This window comes from Pituophis catenifer, unplaced genomic scaffold (assembly GCF_029215685.1).
Source record: "Pituophis catenifer annectens isolate HBS135680 unplaced genomic scaffold, rPitCat1.0.hap2 SCAF_2, whole genome shotgun sequence".
In the NCBI taxonomy this organism is placed as follows: domain Eukaryota; kingdom Metazoa; phylum Chordata; class Lepidosauria; order Squamata; family Colubridae; genus Pituophis; species Pituophis catenifer.
In genome coordinates, this window is record NW_027256882.1 from 124,478,989 (window position 1) to 124,501,017 (window position 22,029).

Consider the following 22,029-nt stretch of genomic DNA (forward strand, 5'->3'; position numbering starts at 1 on the left):
GTTCAATAGGATATTTGTTTGCTGTGAAGAGTTCTTAAGCATGGTTCATCCTGGCTGACCTAAAGACATTAAGTCATTTTACTATAATTTGATAATGATACATCATACCAGATCTTAAAGCAGTTAATTAAAAACTAGTATTAAAGCTAGAAAGGTCACTTGTCAAATAGAAAATGCCTCAGACAGCAAGTTATTGTGAACAAGCAATATGGTACGAATATGTTTAATAGCAGTAATCCCAGAAAAGATGAAAGGGCACCTTAATATCAGCAGAATTGGTTACAATTTCATAGCCCATCACTGGAGAAGTGGCCATTATTATTACTATTATTAACCAAAGTAAAAAAAACCTTCAAAAGCAGGTTGAAAGTGTGATCATAAAAGCATTATATCAATCTCATGACATAAAGAGCTTTTAAGTATCAGGAATTTTGTGCTCAAACTACTGCAAAAAAAGGGAACCTTTTCATGTGTACATTAGAAACATTATCCATTCCTTTTTTTAAAAAAAAAAAAGAGAGAGAGATAACAATCAGTAATTTCTTCTCCAGAATTTAAACTAAAATTAAGTAAGGTATTAAAGCTAAGAAACCGCCAAAAAGCAAAAGATTAATGAAAGCCATGTTGGTAGACAAATCTGTGATGAAAACTGTTGATTAAACAGAAGAAACAAACTATTACTTGAAACATGAGGCTAATGTCTATAATATGCAGGATTTTAGCTCTATACTACAGCAATTCCATATAGCTAAGAAACATGTAATGATCAAAAACCTTATGGAGCCCAGACTTTTTCTGTTATTAGTTTTCAAACAAATTTTGAGAAACCATTTCTGCTTTGCTGATGCTTTAAATCTAAATTTCTTTCCTAATCTGTGTATTATTTATAAGCATATATCAGTTACCTGGAGATCAATTAAGGTATCCAATGATGAAATGTTAAGCATTTTAAAACTATATCCCAAAATGGTAGATATACCTGGGTATCTTGTAGCTGAGAGTCTAAATTTGCAGCATCTTTGGCAAATTTTATGCCTTTTTTCTCTGCTTCTTCCAGGAGACTTGAAACGTTGTCCAGTTCATTCTGAAAGTCAAAGAACCTAGATATCATACCAATATTTAGTTTGTAAGGATGAGTGTTTTTCAGAGATTTGAGCAAAATTTATGATATTCACAGTAATGTTATGGAACTTTTTGAAAGCGATGTCTATTGCTATTCAGTAATTTCTATATTTATTTATAAGGGACTCAATTTGAGAAAAAAGAATGTAATTTTCAGCTTTTTCCATGGTGTTTCTTAGTTCTTAAATTCGCTACATTGTTTTGATCCTTAAAAGTAGGACCAACAGATCTTTTTATGCTGCTATTTTATAATTATGCAGTTGGAGGCACTCACTTTTTTAAGGGACATTTGCTTCAGATTCTGCAAGGTTTTCCATTCATAATTCACCACAAAACAGAGTATTTTTTTTATGCATGTTGTATTTAGAATGGAAGAATTCCAATTTAATTACATTACAATAAACTTGGATTTGACTGGTACATAGTATTCTAAGTACCTCTGCAATAACCACTATTTGTATATTCTATGAAGGTTACAGCTTCAAACTTAAATTGGCAATGACTTTTCAAAAAAAGAGAGAAAATAATGAGTTCCTTTAGAAACAGGATATATTTATAGAAAAACTTAAAGGTTTTAGGGAAAATTTTGTAAGTTCTCCTCCTATTGTTAGCTTATCAATTATACAGATTTGTGTCTGCAGAGTTTCTTGCAATCATGACTTAATTCTGCAATATTCTTATGGGTACTATATTTGCTAATAGAGTATATGATTAAAAGAGAATGCACCATTTGGGATAAATGCTATTCATAGAATAGTATAATCAGCATTATTTATATACATTTCTAAATACTCCTTTACTTTAAAAGCCTGTATGAACAACAATCTGTATGTCAAAATAGTGCATATTTTACAAGCATATATTTATAATTTTAAAGTCAGATAATCCCTAGTACATTTCACCAGGCTCAAGGTTGACTCAGCCTTCCAGCCTTTTGAGATTGGTAAAATGAGGACCCAGATTGTTGAGGGCAATATGCTGATTCTGTAAACTGCTTAGAGAGGGCTGTAAAGCACTGTGAAGCGGTATATAAGTCTAAGTGCTATCGCTATCAGCAGAATGTAATATTATTCTCACTCTAATTCATTGAAATGCTTTCTCAAAACTCCATTGTTGTTTATTTAGTGCAGGAAAGAAGGCAGATTATGATATATTGAGAATGTGATCTACTACAGTGCTATTCATCAGTCAAAGGATTTTGTTTGGCACTTCATTTGCTTTCAAGTTTCAAGAACCCTACTATGAAAGAACATACATTTGGAAGCCAAAAATCTGCATTAACTCTCTAATATTCCCAATACAAAATTGCCACTAGCAGCCTGCATTGTCTTAATTCTAAAACTGCCACTTCAAATAAAACAGTGTCATTTCAAATATGCATGCAGTAATTGGACAGTAATGCACAGCAACGTATTTTCCAATGAACTTTTAATAAGTTATTACATTATAACAAAGAGTTGCAAATTTAAATCTTTACCTGAAGTTTGTTTGCTTTTTCTGCCAGCTCTGTCCTCAATCTCTCTCCTTCTACAACCTTGGCCTGCAATTCCTGTACCTGACCATCCAGTTTCTTCCTCTTGTGTTCTGCCTCAGATCTAACCTGCTGCAAAACTTTCACCTCACAGGCCAGCTCTTTGTTATCTGTTTCCAAACACTGTTTGTTCTTTTCAAGATTTGCTTTGAACTAAAAAAGCAAGAAAGCCAGTTAATGCATTTCATCATAGCTACGTCAGAAACATAGTATGGCAACTAAGGTACAAGAAAATGCCATATATTCACTTTCATATATTCCATTCTTACATCTGTTTTAGCTCTTTTCACATACAGACTAAATAGGTTTTACAGGGCATTGTAACTTAAGTATAAATCTGTACTAAGAAATGTCAGCAAAAAAGTATTAGTGCTTCAGGAGTTTTGAAATTTAAAACATTTATGTGATTAAAGCTACCGCAATGTAACACTTATAATATCCTAGAATTATAAATTTGAAAACTATAGTGCAATTAAGAAGTGCACCTAGGCAGTTTAAGATATATGTCAAGTATGTTCCAAAATATATTAGCTGATGTGAGGTGGGAAAAAAGAAAATATTTCAATTTAATATGGTAAATCATGTGTTTCATAATTTTCTACTTTTCTATATAAAAAGTTCTATTTTAGTAAGTTTCCAATTTAAGAGTCTCTGGAGACTTCACTGGAAGCTTTCATGGGCTGAATGCAGCCCTGAGGCATCCAGTTGTGCATCTCCACTAATCTATCTAATCAAAATTAGGTGTTCTTCACAATGACTATAAATCACTATTCAAACGCAGAATAGATTACAAAAAAACTTTTCTTCAGACATATAATTTAGAGACATAGTGCTACCTACAAATAAATATGGATGTGCCCTCAACTGTCAATCTGAATTTACCTGTATGAAAATTGTTTCCAAACTATGTAAATTGCCACATTATATTTGATGAAAAATAGCAGAAACTGAACTACACATCAAAATAGCTTGTTGAATTCTGTAGTAAGGAAACAAAAATGGCAATATGTGTGCAACCTAAGGAAGTACCAGTGTATTTGTTCCAAGCAAAATAAACTATCAAATAAATGAAAGATTAAAAAGAAAGACAGCAGCAAGATTGATGGTGAAAAGTCATTCTGAAACTTTCCTCTAACTAGGAAAATTTCAAATTTCAACTATTTCAAATCCAAAAGTTTGTTTGAAATGATTTTTGTTTAAAATTCAGAATTTTGAAAGTGCTTTCAAAACAAGAAGTGATCAAAACAGTCCACTTTGAGCACAAATGGGTCCTTCAAACTTGATATGCTTGTGTTGTGGTCTGCCAGCAGCCTGCGGAGCTGGCAGCGGAGTCAGACAGTGAGGAGGCTGGGGAGGAACATGGGCCAGTCCTAGAGTCGGGGAAGGCTTGGACGAGGGCTCTGCGTTGGAGGTAGAGACGGAGCCAGGGCCATCTGGGAGTTATGCACGAACTCCGGAGCCTCCAGAGTCAGACATCAGAGAGACAGAGGAACAGGAGGAGCCTGTTCCTAGTGCGCGCATGCACAGAGCTGCCGGAAGGCAAGAACAGTTAAAACTAAAGGGATGACTGGAGATGATTGGCCCCTCCCATAAGGCAGGAAAGCAACTTTGTTAATTCTGTTCCCAGTCGGCATCTCTGTTTGATTCTGGACTCCGTGTGGCTTTGCCAAGTATGTCTTTGGCACCAAAGGACTTCTTCCGAAGGACTTTTTGCAACTAATTGGGACTCAGCTGTGAATGAACATAAGAGGTTTTTGGGACTATTCGTGTGTTTTAATGACTCAGGAAGCCTAGTTCACAACAGCTTGAATTTGAAACTCTGCATACTAATTTTAAATTATGTCCTCTTTATACTGATGTCCTGTGTTTTGCTTCAGTAGATTTTCACATGTAAATAAGATTCATGGGGATTTTCCCATTCATATGAAATTCCTCATGCTTAAGTGAATGTTCTACTCACTCTTTTGGCCTGTTCAAGTTGTTCTGAGATCTCTTCCAAGGCTGTTGCATGCCTCTGCCTAATATCCTGAATTTGGGCTTCATGATTCTTTGTTTCTTCCTCAAGGGCTTTCTTGAGTTCAGCAACTTCCTGCTCACGCTTTGTCCTAAAGAGGCAGCCAGCAAGACAAAATTAGCTTTCAGCTTTCTATCATTTTTAAATGGAAAATAAAAATGTAAACCATAGTAACATCCTGAATTAACAGTAGGAAGAATCCAGTTTGGACAAAATATCTAGGTTTGGAATACGTTTCACTATATTCTCTTCCCTAAGACAGTGTTTCATGATGAGACACTTTTAAATACAATGTACATTTTTCATTAATTTGGAGATAAATTTATCGGAAATAAGGTATGAAGCAATCTAGATTTACTATAGACTAAGAAAGGTTTTCCGCAATTTTTCTTCCACATGAATATTTTTAGGCAAATATAAGCTAGTACAGTGATACCTTGGTATTCAACTTCTTTGAAACTCATTGAATTTGGTAGTCAATGCATTTTGACACAAAAATTTTGTCCTGGTACTCATTGTTTGTTTGGTACTCAATGTAGAGGCTATAACTTGTATCAGCTGCCTTGTGACTCACTACATTATTCTTTATGGGGAAAACATTGTTTGGCACTCATTGTTTTTGGTACTCATCGCACCTCCCGGAACCAATTAACAATGAATACCAATGTACCACTGTAAGGCTGTTTTGATTCAATGTAAATTTTAAGTAGTTTTTGCTTTGACTGCAATTTCCAAGAGGAAGCTAAATTTTTCAGTTTACCAAGACAGAACATTGCTCGTTTTGGAAAATCCATTGCATGTCTGCTCACTAACCTGAGCTCTTGCTGAGCTGCAGTAGTATCCAAGGTGTCTTCCAACTCTGTCTTCAGTGCTTCTAGCTCCTCACTCAGGTCTCTCTTCTGCTTCTCTGCCTTATTGCGTGAAGCCTTTTCTGATTCAAGATCTTCTTGTAGCTCTGCAATTTGCGCTTGCAATTCTCGGATTAGTTTTAGCGCATTGTTTTTTTGCATCACTTCTTCATCTCCTCTGTAAGCAACACAGAGTTTAACAGTGAGAGTGAAGTAAAGAGTGAAGTGGGTGCAAAAAAGCTATTCTTGAAGTAGTGAATGAGAAGAAACATCTTAGGTATCCATATGTTCACAAAAATATTAAATAGGACTGGTGATACCTTCATATCAACAATACAATGTAAATGTGTGAAATCAAATAATCCTAATAATCCTGGAATAATTTGGATTTGTAAAAAATTACAATGGAAGTGCCCAATCAATAATGAGTAACTAACAAATTAACCAAATTACACAGTTAGTATAATTGAATATAGTAGACACCAGAAGACTCCTGGTGTTGCAGAGTCTAGAGTTATAATACTCAAAGCCCACTATCCTAAAGACTGCAATAATTCTAAACAAACCCAACATTTCAAAACAGTATATCTGATGTTTATATGTTTGACATCTGCTATGCCTTGGTTATTTTTTCATGTAGTAATAGTATTTCAAACATACATTAATATGATGAAACTGCTCCAAGAACAGCTCAACAGTAGACTCACAAATTACATGGAAAAGCATCATAATTAAAAATGAAGACCACTGATCTATAACATGTGCTTTGGTTTCTAACATACAAGATATTGATTCAAGCCATGAAGATTTTGATTTCAAGCTTCCAAAATACTTAGCAAGATATGATAAGAGCAGAGTAACACCTCTCCTGCGCGAGCTGCACTGGCTCCCGGTGGTCTTCCGGGTGCGCTTCAAGGTTTTGGTTACCACCTTTAAAGCGCTCCATGGCTTAGGACCTGGTTATCTACGGGACCGCCTACTACCACCAATAGCCTCCCACCGGCCAGTACGCTCTCATAGAGAGGGACTCCTCCGGGTGCCGTCAGCCAAACAGTGTCGGCTGGCAACCCCTAGGGGGAGAGCCTTCTCTGTGGGGGCACCTACCGTCTGGAATGAGCTCCCCCCGGAGATACGGAGGATCCCGGATCTGCACACCTTCCGCCGCGCTGTGAAGACCTTTTTATTCCATCAGGCGGGCTTGGCCTAATCTCTTCCCTTTTTAAATATGTAAATTTTAATCTGTTTTTAAATTATTGGGGTGTTTTAATCTGTCTGGGCCAAAATGATTTAATTTGATTTTATCTGGTTTTTAAATTTTTTGTATCTATGTATTTTATTGTTTGGCTGTTCACCGCCCTGAGTCCTTCGGGAGTAGGGCGGTATACAAATAAACTAAACTAAACTAAACTAAACTAAACTAAACTAAACTAAACTAAACTAAACTAAACTAAACTAAACTAAACTAAACTAAACTTATATATTCTTTCTGAGAAAACATCCTAATTTCCTAGATGTTCAAAATTGGAATTATTCATAACAGCGAAATAAAAAAGCTGCACCAACTCTCTAGACACTGAATCTCTCTTAACATTGTAACACTTAATGAATTGACAGTAGTTGTTCCTTTCCCCATTTTTTTTAAAAGGAGGAGGGAGATGGAAAAGTCACAGAAAAAAAAAAGATGCTCTAAAGACTGTTATGGGCTACGAGGTTTAAAGGAATAGTGGGGGAAAGGGATGTCTGCTAAAGCAGAATATTCATTTAAATGGGATTTTAGGTATGTTAATTGTATGTATTTTAGATATGTGAATTGATACATGGGCTTTTATACATGTACAGAAGCCACAATGTGTGTATTGATTTTACACGTTGCATCCAGTATGCCTAACAGTGATCTAATAAACTGAGAACACTTATACTTTGAGTAGTAGCTTCCATGATTGTCAGAAAATCAAGGCACTTGTCTAGGCACTTAACATCAGATGAAACAATAACTTAAATCTTCAGTTAACAACTGAACCAATTGTTTTGGAGATAAACACAACTTAAATGTCCAGTATTTGTAAAGGGGTATTAAATATTGGCTGAAAAAGACATTCGGCCAAGAATCATTTCAATTTTATTGATTCTGGAATGGAACTTTGCTATCAATGTGTAGTAATGTAAATCCTATATAACAATATAAAACAGTAGCTATAATAGGAATGTTTTATTCCACAGAACTACATACAGGAAAAATAAGTTGGCCATATTAAGTCACAAGAAAAGCCTTGGACTTGTTCTGGTCTACTACACAAGCCATGCAATCCTTACATCTTTGAAATAAATGCTGAAAGTAAAGAGGAATACAGGTAACAAAATTTTCAGAAATCCTAATCGTATCATTTAATACTGTTGAAATAATCAGCACAGTTGTACAGGTAGTCCACAACTTAGGATCATAATTGGGATTGGAATTTTCATCATGTAGTGACTCACACAATTGTTAAGCAAATCTAGCTTCCCCAATGGGTGGGAAAAGTCACAAATCTTGATTACATGACTGTTGGAGACTGCAACTGTGATAAATGTAAGCTGGTTGCCAAAAGCCCAAATTCTAACATGTGACAAAGGTCCTGCAACAGTCATAAGTGTGAGTGTAGATCATCACTTTTTTCAAGACGATTTGCAACTCTGAACTCTTGTCAAACGAATGGTTGTCAGTTGAGGACTAACTGTATGTAATGGAAGTTAGTATTTTACCTGGCAAGGGCAGCCTGCAGTTCTTCCTCTTTCTTGGCAAGTTGGATTTTTAATTCCTCTATTTGGGCTTGCAGTTCTGCAATTTGGTCTTGTAAATCAGTGGTTTCTCCATCAAGCTTCCTTTTAGCTTTTTCTAGCTCTTGGCGGGTCTTTTCTTCTTTTTTCAAGCGCTCTTTAAAAAAACAATAATGACATGGAGGATTTATTTATTAGATGTATTATCCTGCTAAAATCATAAAAGATTCTTGATGACATGTGACAATTAAAAACACAACATACTAAGCAGGAAAAATTATAAATATATTTTAAAAATCTTAAAACAATACATGGTGTCAGACCCCAAGTGACCTCTGGGAAAGACAAGTTTTCAGCTTTTTCCAAAAGGCAAATAATATTAAAGAAAACGAACCTCCAGCAGAAGGCCATTTAAGAACGCCAGCCCCCATCACATACACACTGGGCTTTCTCCCTTCAACTCTCCAAAATGGGGGTCAACCAGCTGTTTCCCTCAGCACAGTCTAAGCCAGTGATGGCTAACCTTTTTGCCATTGCGTGCCAGGAGCAGAGGGTGGGTCGCACGCGCACGTGCCCACACCCATAATTTTATGCACCCTGCCCCCGTGCATGTGCCCCCCCCCCACACAATGGCACGTTTAACTGGCTGTTTCTGGTCTTTGGAGGGCCTGCAGGGCGGGTGGGGAAGGCCGTTTTCTCCCTCCCCAGACTCCTAGGAAAGCTCTGGAGGGTGGGGAGAAAAAAAACGGGCCTTCTCCACCCCCACCCCCCCGAGGTCCTCTGGAGGCAGGAAACAGCCTCTTTCTGTACTTCTGGTGGGCCCAGAAGGCCTGAAATGTGCCGGAGCTGAGCTCACGTGCCCACAGATATGGCTACACGTGCCACCTGTGGCACGAGTGCCATAGGTTCGCCATCACGGGTCTAAGCGATGGGGTAAGGTTTATCAAGGAGATGCTATCCCACAAGTAACCAAGTAAAGAAAAGAATGTACAAAACAATGCAATATGTGAAGATAAACTTGGGACCAATCTGCTAAAAATGAAGTAACCAAATTGCTAGCTTAAAATTTAAGAGACAGAATAACATCAATTCCAAATGAAGATGTTAATGAATGCTACCTTTCTTTAAAATGCTATCTTCCTAATTGTTATTGTATTGCAACTACCACAACTGCAGATCAAAGGTCATGATGGGATCATTGTTTAACAACCTAAAGCTTATAACTACTGAGAATACCAGGATACACACTTGGATTATCTAAGAGGAATTTTAAAAATCAATGCAGAGATTATCAAAATAGTTAATTTGTGGAATTTTTAGTAATAGTGATCATTAGAGATAAGCTAATTCCATTTTCTCTTTTAAAATCCTATAAATTTATCTTTTTTTCAAAGCCCATCAAACTGAAATCAAAATAGTATTTCTAGATTCACTAGGTGGGAGTGCAGCAAATTAAAAAGGAAACAAAATATTAATTACTTAATTTTGATTTTATAATATTAGGGTAGCTGCTGAGAGATTATGACATCCTGAATTACTGATCTCCAGAACTGGAGAGAGGAAGCTTTACTTCTTGAAACAGTTGTTACTATCAAAACTATGTATTGGTGTAACTGGCATGCAAAATTATATTATAAACAAATAACAATTTTGTTTTTCCTGCTATCTTTGAGAATTTCACCAGCTTTAAAAAAATAACAATTGTTCAGTAGATCATATTCAGTATCCACTTATCTGAAATATTTCTGTTCTAAAATCATGCAGGAAGGGGATAGAGTAAAACTTGAATACTTGGCATGCATACAATGCTGTACCCTCTAAGGCACAATCCTAGTCTTTGAATCCAATTTTATTTCCTCATGTTAGGCTCATGCTTTCAGTTAAATAGCCCATCAAGCACACTGTTCCCTTTTTACTACCCTAGGCTCCCATCTTCCTTCCCAAACATAAAAACAGGAAAATCCTCTGCTAAATGTATAATGCCTATTTTGTTTCTAGAGAAAAAACAGCTTATTTTTCCTTTGGAAGCCTGCCCAATCCTGACCCCAGGTCCTTCCTGCTTCCCCCACCTCCTGGCACATTTCCTTCTCCAATCTCCTAAGAGTGCAGCAGTTTCTGTGTCTGGTTTATTTTGTTTTCTTCAACATACTTTGGCAGGTGACTGAAAAGTATCAGAGTATACTCATGCCTCGTTACCTTTTTCCTTTCCAATTAATACCCAAGTAGAGCTTTGATAGTGCTCCTTTGCTTTTTAGTCTCACAAGGTGTTTTTTTTTAAATTTCCCCTTTTAAATTGGAGATTGAGGCCCCTGCGAGACATTTTGAAGTGTCTGGATGCAATGTGGCATCCATGTGTTAAAGGATAGGTATTTAACTAGTAAAGCCAAACATGGTCTCATATTTGTGTTTAAATCACTGGATTTCAATAAGGGAACTCATAAAAGAAGTTGAAATGGGAATGAGGAAAAGCCCACTGCTTATATAGCTGGAGTAGAATCTGGAAGACAAATTTTAGCATTCCTGATTTTGCTTTTCTTGATACTTCAAAGACAAACATGACCACATTCTGAAAAATATTGGACTCCTTTCTCATTTTTATTTTATAAATTGGCAAGGGAATATAAGATAGTTTATCGCTAGCTTAAGGACTTTCTATATTTCTGTATTTTTAGAAAGTATGCATCATGCCAGTTGTTGTTATTCAGTTTTAGCCTATTTGGCTGGAAGTCCTAAACAGAAATATTTATGCAATTAAGTCATTTGCTCATAATTCTGGCCAATAGAATAACTATTCCCAAATTAGGGAACAAAAGTCCGCAAACACATAAAATTAGTAGTTTAACTATTAAATTAAAATTCCAAGTTATGTTACATAGCCAAAAATTGTGCATCTAAATCCAAGGGGAGTGGAGGGGTTACATGCACAGTTCATATGATAAATATAATTGTAAATATTTGGATGAATATTTCTTCCCAGAACATGATTTATAGGAAAGTGCCAAGAGCAACAGGGAATTGTTATAAACATTAGAACTAAGAAAAAGAACTCTATTCAAGAATACATGCATTTTTAATTTTTTTCTGAGTTAGAAAAGATCTTAGCATCATTTTAGTATTTATCATAAATATGAGCTATATGACATTTTTAAAATGCCAACTTTGGAGAAGAACAGAGAAGGAGGTTGTCAACATATTGGCAGGGACAAATGAGGCAATTGGGGTAACCACCTGCAAGAATGCTTGTCATTCCTTTGATCTTCTGTACACTGAGGAAGTGGACAGGGTTCTTTGCAGCAAGGTTTTGGCCCCTGTGGGACAAATCCTTGCCCTCTGCCTGTTTAAAGTAACCAAAGAATAATGCCTCATTGAGACATCCAGACTCAATTCTGATCCCAATCCCCAGATTACCCTCTTTAGGCAAGGCTTTGGAGGGGATGATAGGACAGTTACTTTACTATCTCAATGCTGGCACATGAGAAAGGCCCACGGCTGAATAGCAATCATGGGAAAATAAAGTGCCCCGATGAACAATTCGTAGTTTAGAATATTGTAGAAAAAAAATAGACAAAATTCAATTATGATTAGCTCCAGGATTGAAAGTGCTATCGCTATAGAGTTTGAAAACAAACTGAAGAAGTTTGATGGACTGGTGATATTCCCATCAAACAATTCTGTAAATTCTAAGTTGGCTATGAGAAGACAGAAGAGGGAACAAATGAAATGAAAGTATGTTCCAAGTTAACAATAAATGAAAAATATTCTATGAACATATTCACTGAAATCTTATCCAATGTTTATTATTAATGATTCATTACAGTTTTTACAATGCTTACAGTATGGAAAAGAAGTTATCTAATACATACTTTTGGAAGTTATGATTAGACGCTGCTCTGTTTCTGAGTACAATTTCGTAGGGGGAAAAAAGAAATCCCCTCCCCCTTTGATTGTTAGCTTTGGTCCTAAATAGCTAGAGAACCGAGTAAGTGAAATTCATCTTTTTTCATTTAATGTTATTAAGTTAATTTTTGATCACTTAAAACATCAGAAATTAGAAGACTATCCTTGACATATTGGGGCAATCATCTTAAAGCAAGTTTCATAAATCTATCATATTAGAGCAAATCAGAGGAATTGATCTAGAATCCAATCCTACTCTGACAAGGAATTTGACATTCTTAATGAACGCTCTTGCTCAAGCTCCTGACCTATTTGAAAGCAGCTTCTCAATTGTGATATTTTTCAATGAAAACTGAAGAACATTCTAGCTGCTTGGGAATTCTAATATATTTAGCACAGCTGATTTTAGGCACATGCTATAGAATAGAATAGAATAGAATAGAATAGAATAGAATAGAATAGAATAGAATAGAACAGAACAGAACAGAACAGAACAGAACAGAACAGAACAGAATTCTTTTTGGCCAAGTGTGATTGGACACGCAAGGAATTTGTCTTGGTGCATATGCTCTCATATGCTTTATGATTTATATTGGAATCTACTGATTTCTTACAACCTTTTATCTTTGCAATATTAAATAAAATTTCATTGTATTTTTTATTACTTGAATATGAGTATTTGAATACAAATATTATGTGTAGTAAAGGATAGTTCTAATGATTTGTTGCCTTTGGAGTATATCTTGTCTAAATGTCCTACAATAAGTTTCAAAACTGACATTACAGATTATCTTTTGATTTGGATAAAACAATATGCACTTATTTTTACACTCTGTGTCAAAAGTTAAAACTTGCTTCTGTTATTTGGTACCAGGATACTTTTGGTTTATCCTATGATTAGCCCCATATAGCAAATCTTGTAACTGCTAACCTTCCAGATCTGTGATCACCATTTCCTGTTTGTTTCTCAGCTTTGCTAAATTTTTAGCTTTTTCTTCTTCTTCAGCCAGCTGTGAAGTACATTCTGCAATTCTATCCTCCATTAATTTCTTTTCCTAATTGAGTAAAAAAGTAAGAATGAAGTAACATACACATGAGAGTCAAAGAATCAGATACAAACTGTACAGCTGTCATCCCAACCAACCCAATTATAAAGAATGGTTATAACAAAGTAAGATTCTCCAATGTTTTAAAACATTTTGAACCTCCACACACTTTTTAGAGCAACTATTACAGGTTCACAGAAAATATATTTTACATTTAGTTGTTAACAGACATCTAAAAATATGTTTATGTTCTATATTTAGCAGATGCAAATTATATCACTAACAAAACTTCTAGCGTGTGTTTTATCTCAATCCAATTGCTATCACCAACCTGATCCTTTCCAGATGAATTGAGGTTTTGTATCATGCTGGTTAGGAAGCCTAGATTTTTAATCCAATTATATTTGGAGAGTCTCAGGTTGGAAACTCTCAGTCAGGGAAATAATGTCCTGGGTTTTCATTAAATGAGCTTATTCCATCAGTAAATTGGTATGTTTGAGGCATTCCAAGCTACAGTTAGTTATCTTGAAGGTTCTAAAATTATCTGCCATTTGTTTTGAATAATCCAATTTGTTTTGAAGTTTTGGATAGAATCACTAATAATATACAAAGCCTCAACTCATCTGGAAAGGATCAGGTTAGTGATAGCAATTGGATTGAGATGGTCATTACCATAAGAAGTCCTTAATTCCACATACTGCAGTAATTATAAAACTTGGTCAAAAGCAAAACAGTAAGAATAATTCTCTGCATGATTTGCGATACCACCGTCTGAAGCATAATGACATTTGATAATTGCAATAGCAATAGCACTTATACTGCTTCACAGTGCTTTACAGCCCTAAGTGGTTTACAGAGTCAGCATATTGCCCCCAACAATCTGGGTCCTCATTTTACTGACCTCAGAAGGATGGAACTGCTGGCAGTCAGAAGTCAGCAGAATTAGCCTGCAATACTGTATTCTAACCATTGCGCCACCACAGGTGGTGACATATGATTCTGAACCTCAAATATCAGCGATCAAGTATTCAATTAAGGCTACATGCTCACAGAAAAAAAGGAAGAGAGAGTAGTGTAGAGTAGAGTAGAATAGCTTAATTGGCAGAATGTGATTGGACACACAAGAAATTTGCCTCCGGTGTATAAGCTCTCAGTATACATACCAACAATGAAGTAATTTAAGATACCAATAGGAGAAGGTAGTAGGAAAGATGAGGACTTATTGTGTTACATGCCTAATAAGTCAATGCTTCCTAATATCGGTGGTTTGGGGATGGTAATGTAATAATGATAAGATCCTGGAATAGCTTCAGCATTCTTGTTATACATTATCTTCTTATGGCCATGGCTACTACAGAAAAGCATGTTGTAGCACAACATTCATGTTGTGAATGTTTCAGTCATCCAGGTATTTTCAGTTGTCCCAAAGGTATTTTTTTTCCAAAAGGCAACCTTTTTTTTTTTGGGGGGGGGGGGAAGAAAGCACATTTGGGACATATTTGTGAAAGTACAAGATAGCTTACTGGAAATAGTCAAGTTAAAGTTTGACTCCCTTCATCATTGGCTATATTAGCACAATAGTTTTAAATGGTTGCTGTCTGCAAAACTTTTCACTGATGATGTAATGGGCCACATACAGGAAAAAGTTAGGAATATATTAACATATATTTAATACACAATTCTTTTACTGGAGCAACTTGCCTCTTAAACATAATGGGCAACCAGAAAGAACAAAAAACATAAAGCTACCTGTATTTAGTTTGTGGATTTTGCAGTTCTTTTTAGCTATTAAATACAGTAAATATGCCAGATTTTAATGTTTTAACAGGAGAGGTTAATATAATAAAACAAATTTATGTCTAATCATTGCAGGCTAGTTTTCTCAATCTTAAAAATGGCCAGAGATAGCATGTTATCTATAGTTACTATTGTTCATTTACTATCCAGTTTTGGCCACATTGATACATAGGAGAGGAATAGCCATTTTTTTTTCTCACCTTAAGAAATTTGGAGTTCTGGTCCTCCAATAACAAGATTTCTTCCTCCATTTTCTTTATTTTTGCTTCAGCTGTTACCTTCTCAAGCTGTAGCTTCTGCCGAGCTCCTTCTTCCTCGTCAAGTTGCTCCTCTAGATCCTGAAAAACAGAAAAAATAGTCATAATGGTATTGTGTCAATGGAAGAGGCTAATACTCCCAATATTTAGGCAGAGTTTCTAATAATCCTATCATCAGTCCACTGAGCAATTACCTGTACGTGTGACTGCATTTTTTTCTTTTCATTCTGAAGCACTTGATTCCGTTCTTCTTCCTCTTCTACACGGGATTCTAAATCATGCAGAATTTCTTCTAACTCTTGCTTCTTGGCAGCCAGGCGAGCTCTCATCTCTTCGGCCTCAGCAAAGAGTTCTGTCTCCGCTTGCAACTGTTCAGCAAGAATGTTCTTCTCTTCTAACAACTACAAACATGATAAGAAAATCTTTCAAACTTTTAGCATGCTGTCAGTAACAATCTTGAGGGGGTCCTTTCTGAGCGTTCTTGTTTCCTTGCAGATGTTTCATTACCCAAACTAGGTAACAACATCAATGCTAGTAACTGATGTTACCTAGTTTGGGTAATGAAACATCTGCAAGAAAACAAGAAAGCTCAAGAGAGCACCAAGGACCCCTCATGTCAACCCTGAGCTACAAATATTCTCCTTTATTAGCTCAACAATCTATTAGAATTTTACCAGCTATTGGGATATAGTTTGCCATATTGCAAAAGCATTGCTAAATGGTATCAATAGCTCTTACAAGCTAGCAAAGGTTTTGAAGCATGTTATTGGAGGAAGTGTTGTTAAAAGTATTGGATGTAGCATTGTTTTAGCTGAGTTATTAGCTGAGTTAGGTAGAAGAGAAGGTAAGTTTGGAAATAACTGATAAGAAGGAATATATACCGGAAGAAATACAGCCAACCATTTCAGTCTCCTACTTTCAATATCCATGTTTATTTTAAAATGCTTTGGTTATTTGTGGAAACAGAAGTCATGTGCAAGATGAAAAATGATGATGGGCTATAAATTAGGATTGTAGCTGCATTTGTGCAATAACACACAACATATTTTCTACCTTTTGGAATACAGAAGTCCAAGTTTCCAAGCCGATTTTTCTAACAAGAACAGTAAAAATTTTTTGCTGTATCTATATTTTTTAAAATATAGTATTTTCTATTGTTAAATCATCTAAAATTGTATCTAGTTTAACACACCAAGTTAATATGTCATAATAATTTTGCTTAACTGGGCAATCAATTAAAGTTGTAAAAAGTTATTTGTCACTAAAAATATTTTCTCTGCTGTAACTTATGTTCAATAAATCACATATGCAAAAAAGATATAGGTCAATAGCATTGTATAAATCAGACTGTGTATAATGACCTGCTGATGTTTTCTTTCCATCTCTTCTAGTTCTCCTTCCACTTTACTCTGTTTCTCTTTCACCTTTACCAGCTCTTCATCTTTAGCCTGAAGTTCTTCTTCCTGACGAGTAACCTGAAGCAAAGGCTTCACCTGCACAATCAATCAAAAGCCACAAGAACAGCAAGTTAATGTCAGTTCTCTGCTATTAAGAATTCCATCACATAATTTAGAGCTGAAGAACAACAATCTACCTTTGTGAACACTCTCCACCACTGCCAGTGCCTTAACTTCAAATATGCAGCACAATTTCTTTGTAAAACTTTTAATGCACTCAGTTGTTGCTGCTTCTTAGCAAAGGCTCTAAAGAAAAATCAAGAAACCCTTTTTTATAAAACAGTTGAAATGTCTGCATTTTATCAATAACATCAAAATATTAGCTTTATAAGAAAACCTGATTAAAGTATAAAGTGATATGGAACGAACTATAAGCATTCGATGAACAAATCATGCATATTACTTTAAATGTAGTACTTTTGGTTAACCTAAATCCTTTTTTAAAAATTCACCAAATCTTGTCTATAAGGATTAAAGTAATATTACTACATTAACTTACTTTCTGGCCAAGTATCCCCTACAAACAGCTTGGAAGAATATAATGATGTCTGTTATCTTCAAATCTCTTTCTTCTTCTAGATGTGCCAAAACACCAGCTCGGAAAAAAATCTTGCTCTGACCAATTCTATACAAGTTAGGATCCAATTCCAGTGCTCTGATCTATGCAAGAGCCAAATCCATTTATTTAACACAGAGAATGTAAATGATGAAACTTTCTAGATGTATTATATTTCTATATAATGGCTCACCATTCTCTCACAAGCTTGCTTTCCATCCATAAAACCTTTAGGAATTGCATTTGGAGTCAGGATCTCATACCTATAAACCAAATAGAAAACAAGAAGATGTTGGTAAAGTTACAGAGACCTATTCCTCCTGGAAAATTGCTGAGCACATTGTAAGCCGCCCTGAGTCTTCGGAGAAGGGCGGCATATAAATCAAATTAAAAAAATAAAATAAAATAAAGACTAAATGTTAATAAACAACAAAAACAAAGTTATTTGAACAAAGTGATCTCTGGAACATTAAGACCAGCTGTATTAAAGTACCTCTGTCTAAATTCTTGGAACACTATTCTGTTTGGAAATCCCTGTCGACAAATCCGTATTCCTTCGAGAACACCATTGCAACGGAGCTGGTCTAGAACAAGATGGGGATCCAGCTTTCCAGCCTAAATACACAGAGATTCCTTTTAGCATTTTTTCATTAAAGAAATATTAATCACTCAAAAATCAAAGTGCTCTTCACTCCATATACAACATGAAATCAAAATGTTTCTATATCAGCAAGTAGAGATACATAGTATGACCAAAAGAAACACAAGCAGCAGTTATTGCATCTAACTCAAACACAATCCCTGTAACAGTACATACCCTCTTTTCATGGTTTGGAATGATGCAGCGAACAAAATTTGGGTTAGTATTTCGTAGTGTGGCCATCAGTTTGGTGAGTGATTCTTTGTATAGCTGCCCTACTGTACGAAACATTCCCTTCTTGGTCTTGTAAGCCGAGCCAAATGCAGTCTCTGTTATTCCAGTGACTTGATCTAAGCCCACAATACGGTCCACTGCAGGCAACAAGAATGTATAGTTAATTGGTCCATATAGGATTCATAAGTAAAGGCAATCGGTATAAATAAAAGGTGCAATAAATGTTTCGTGAGACAATATTGAAAGGTGCCATCTGTGCCAAAGCAAATAGGTATGCATGGAAGTAGCCGGACTGAAAGCAATGCGCAAGGCAAAAATACCATAGCTTTGACAATTATGAACTAGAAAGAACAAAAAAAAGTTACTATTTTGCTTTTAGGAGCACTACAGCCATTCCCTTTTTATAATTAAAATAAATTTTTGACAAGAATCAAGTGCGAGCACAGAATGAATAATGTTGAAAATTTATTATATAGCCAAAGCAAATGACTAAATGAATTAAACTCTGCATTAAAGACAAAATATTACCATCTTCCCACAGTATCTTTGCTTGAAACAAAGTACAATATTTCCCTATAAAACTGCAATATAAAATATGGGTTTTAGCTTTTTTATATTTTTCCTATTACATCACAAAAATACTAATTATGTGGCTTGTCATATTGACGCTAATTCAGTTGAAATATCAACAGTTTTCTATGAAGAATAAAATTGAGGAAAATTTGATTTAATCACTCTATTCCAATAAAGTTAACCCTAAAGGCAAGTACTGCTCACAGGAGAAATATCAAGCAACCAGAGAGCCATATTTTGGCTCTGAAATAAAGCAAAAATGAAATAAAGTAGCTGGGATGGGGACCATCACACTGTCATTCGAAAGAATTGAACATGCTGCAGTCTAGCTTTTTTGTGAATCACACTAGTCAGGGTATTAGCAATCTTTTAACATTTCCCAGTCACAAAAATCTGTGCAGTTAAATCAAAATGTACTTAACTTGTTTCCTAAATCTCCTTAATCAGTGAAATGCATTTGTTGTACATGATTAAACAAAATGGAGGGAGGGAGTAAATTACAATTAGAAAAAATTAAAATTTATATATCCTAAATATAATAGTTGTGCTGACAGGATAGCAATTCATGGTACTAAAAAAAATTATTTTATAACTTTAAAAATCCTGTCTGATTTCAAATATATCAATGCTATGCTTAATCATGGGAATATCAACTCTGCAGTGACAAGTTAATCAAAGCTAAAATTAACTAATAGCTTAGAATTGTAAATTATATAATCATTTCAAGTTTCATAAAATATATGATTTATTTTGCATGTAGATTTCAGAAGCCATAGCAATTTCAAGTACAACACATAAGCAGATGTCATTTTTATGAAGAAGGCACAATTCCATACTTCACTTTGGATCTGTAATAATAATTTAATGTAATAATAATACATTCAAGTTTATTTATATTCCTTATAAAATAGATTACAAGAAGACTACTGTAAAATATTTAATAAGATTTGTAAAGGGTTATAGTACCAAGGCAGTTTTTCCTTAATACTAATTTTTATTTAAGTTTATGTATTCCAGTTTGGGAATAATATAGGTAAATTTAAGTATAAAAATCAAGCAGGCTATGAGAGGAGAGGCAGAACATTGCATGGGGCAGTTCTAGAGCTAATGGCATGATTTTTCTTATTGCCCAGGAAAGAAAGGACCATATGACCTACACTTTCCCCCTAAGCTTTCTGTTATTAATCCAGCACATTCTGCCCCACTGCTGACTTTCATACAGAGCATAGCCAGAGGAATGCATACATTTGAATAAGTGTTAATTCATTCTCCAGATAATCTAGCAGAAACATCAGTGAAGAAGGGTGTCAATATATCTCTGGTTCTCAAATGTGCTGATCAACTGGCCTGTGACTAGCATATTTGCTGTAACAAAGCCTCATGGCAAATATCAAATTTTATTGAGTTACTGAAGACTTGAAGGAATTTTACCAGGCACCCTGACCACAAAGTCCAGATAATAAACATATCACCAACGTATCTGAACCACAGAAAAATATCTTAGGATAGGAGATGAAGATGCATCATGCTGTAATAGCTTTAAAGATGCTGATATTCTATGTTTTCAGGTTCTCCTTCATCTACTTAGAAATAGAGTAGTCTTTCAACTTCCTTATCAAGGAAGAATGGGGGAAAAAATTTTTTTTTGATAGGAATATTAAATCTGAGGAAAAACAGACACAGACTATATTTAAGTTCTGAGAAGCTGCTAAGAAACATAAGACTATACTTTAAAATAGTGCTGGCAATCTATAGGCCGCACAGTTTACAAATCCTAGAGATTTCATTACCAAAACTAAGGCAAACTATCAAATAATAATAAAAAATACTTATCAATTTTCAAAGGAAAAGTAAATGAAAGAGTGATCTAAATCATTCAGTTTAAAAAAAACCCACAACAATCCTAAAAAGTACATATAAAAGCCTAAAATCCTGGTTTGGCCCACTTGTATAACATCATACTCATGTCATAAGTATACCATATATCACAACATCAAACCATTTTATAGGAATATATGTGATAAGCACATTCACAAAAGAGGGATTAGAATGAAGATGGGGATATTAGAACAAAATATTCAATAACAGCCAAGAAAGTTGAATATCAGAGTCTTGAAGAAGCAGGAGCAACTGATTTCACAGAATCATAGAATTAGAAAAGATTATGAGAATCATTAAGTCCCTGCAATGTGTGTGAAAACCAAACAAGCCATTTGCAAGATGTGATTACTTAGCTTCTTCTTTAAAACCCTCAGAAGTGAACAACCCACAACCTTCATAGGTAGATAGTTCTACTGCTGTATGCATTTTGAAGAAAGCTAACTTTTTGTGCTTTGGGGAAAACTAGTCTTTGGGATATATTTCACATGGTAAGAAGTACACTATATATCTCTAATAAATGTTTTGTAAGCACTAAAACTTTGGTCTCTAATAGGCATTACAGTATACAGCATGGTGGTCACATACAATGAGACTTCAAATATTCTCATCCTAAATTGGAATCTAATACTTAGTGAGAAAAAAAATATTTAACTGTACCTCCCTGTTCTGTTTTGAATCATTGAGGAGAAATATGGGTAGGTAGACTCCATTTTGCTTTGTTCTAAAGAAGTAAATATACTCAGTCCTAAGAAGGATAACTGGTTACTTTTTGGATTCTTATTTTGTCTTCATGGAAGCTCTAGTTCAAGAAAAACTTATACTTAGGTTTGACATATTCTGTATTCCAGAATTCCTCATCTGGCCATTACTTCAGTGACCCTAAGATTTTTATGTGACTCAGGGCTGATATATATTAGACCTAAAAGCTACGACCTTTCTCATCTCCCCTAATGTTCTAGCATCAAGGTTCTTCTGTCAACCAAGACTGTAATGTTAATTTGCAGCAGAGACAAAATTTATTTATTTATTTATTTTAAATTTATAGTGATATAGTGTCATGGACATCAAAACATTTGCAATACTCATTGACAGTATTTGTCGAAATATTTTTTATTAGAACCCATGCACATGGACATATACACATATACCAGTGATCCTGAGCCTATGTGGCTTGGTGGCGGGGTGGGGAACTGAGCCGCATGAGCAGCAGGGTGGCATACATGCGCACGTGCAGCTTGACTCATGCGGCCCACTCCCCCCTCCACCACCACCGGGCTGCAAAGCTGCATAGGTCAGGGACTGCTGGTATATGTGTACGGCCTGGTTCCAAATAGGCCCTGATAGTAGGCCCCAGCCCAGCGGTTGGGAACCCCTGACATACAGAGATGGCCAAAAATTTACAATATACAAAACAGTGAG

General features: G+C 35.3%; 1 protein-coding gene across 3 annotated transcripts in view; it reads right to left on the reverse strand.

The window, feature by feature from the left end:
* MYH10 (myosin heavy chain 10) overlaps positions 1-22,029 on the reverse strand; it is a 92,689-nt gene that overhangs the window by 13,456 nt on the left and 57,204 nt on the right. For all 3 annotated transcript variants that reach the window (XM_070937450.1, XM_070937453.1, XM_070937451.1), the window contains 14 exons: positions 18,100-18,293; positions 17,776-17,897; positions 17,476-17,545; positions 17,226-17,386; positions 16,864-16,972; positions 16,631-16,762; positions 15,464-15,670; positions 15,213-15,350; positions 13,101-13,224; positions 8,258-8,429; positions 5,481-5,693; positions 4,614-4,758; positions 2,600-2,806; positions 980-1,084 (listed from right to left, as the gene is read on the reverse strand). In XM_070937450.1, the coding sequence (XP_070793551.1) occupies positions 980-1,084; positions 2,600-2,806; positions 4,614-4,758; positions 5,481-5,693; positions 8,258-8,429; positions 13,101-13,224; positions 15,213-15,350; positions 15,464-15,670; positions 16,631-16,762; positions 16,864-16,972; positions 17,226-17,386; positions 17,476-17,545; positions 17,776-17,897; positions 18,100-18,293 (2,099 nt within the window). The remainder of the gene's footprint in view (positions 1-979; positions 1,085-2,599; positions 2,807-4,613; positions 4,759-5,480; positions 5,694-8,257; positions 8,430-13,100; positions 13,225-15,212; positions 15,351-15,463; positions 15,671-16,630; positions 16,763-16,863; positions 16,973-17,225; positions 17,387-17,475; positions 17,546-17,775; positions 17,898-18,099; positions 18,294-22,029) is intronic.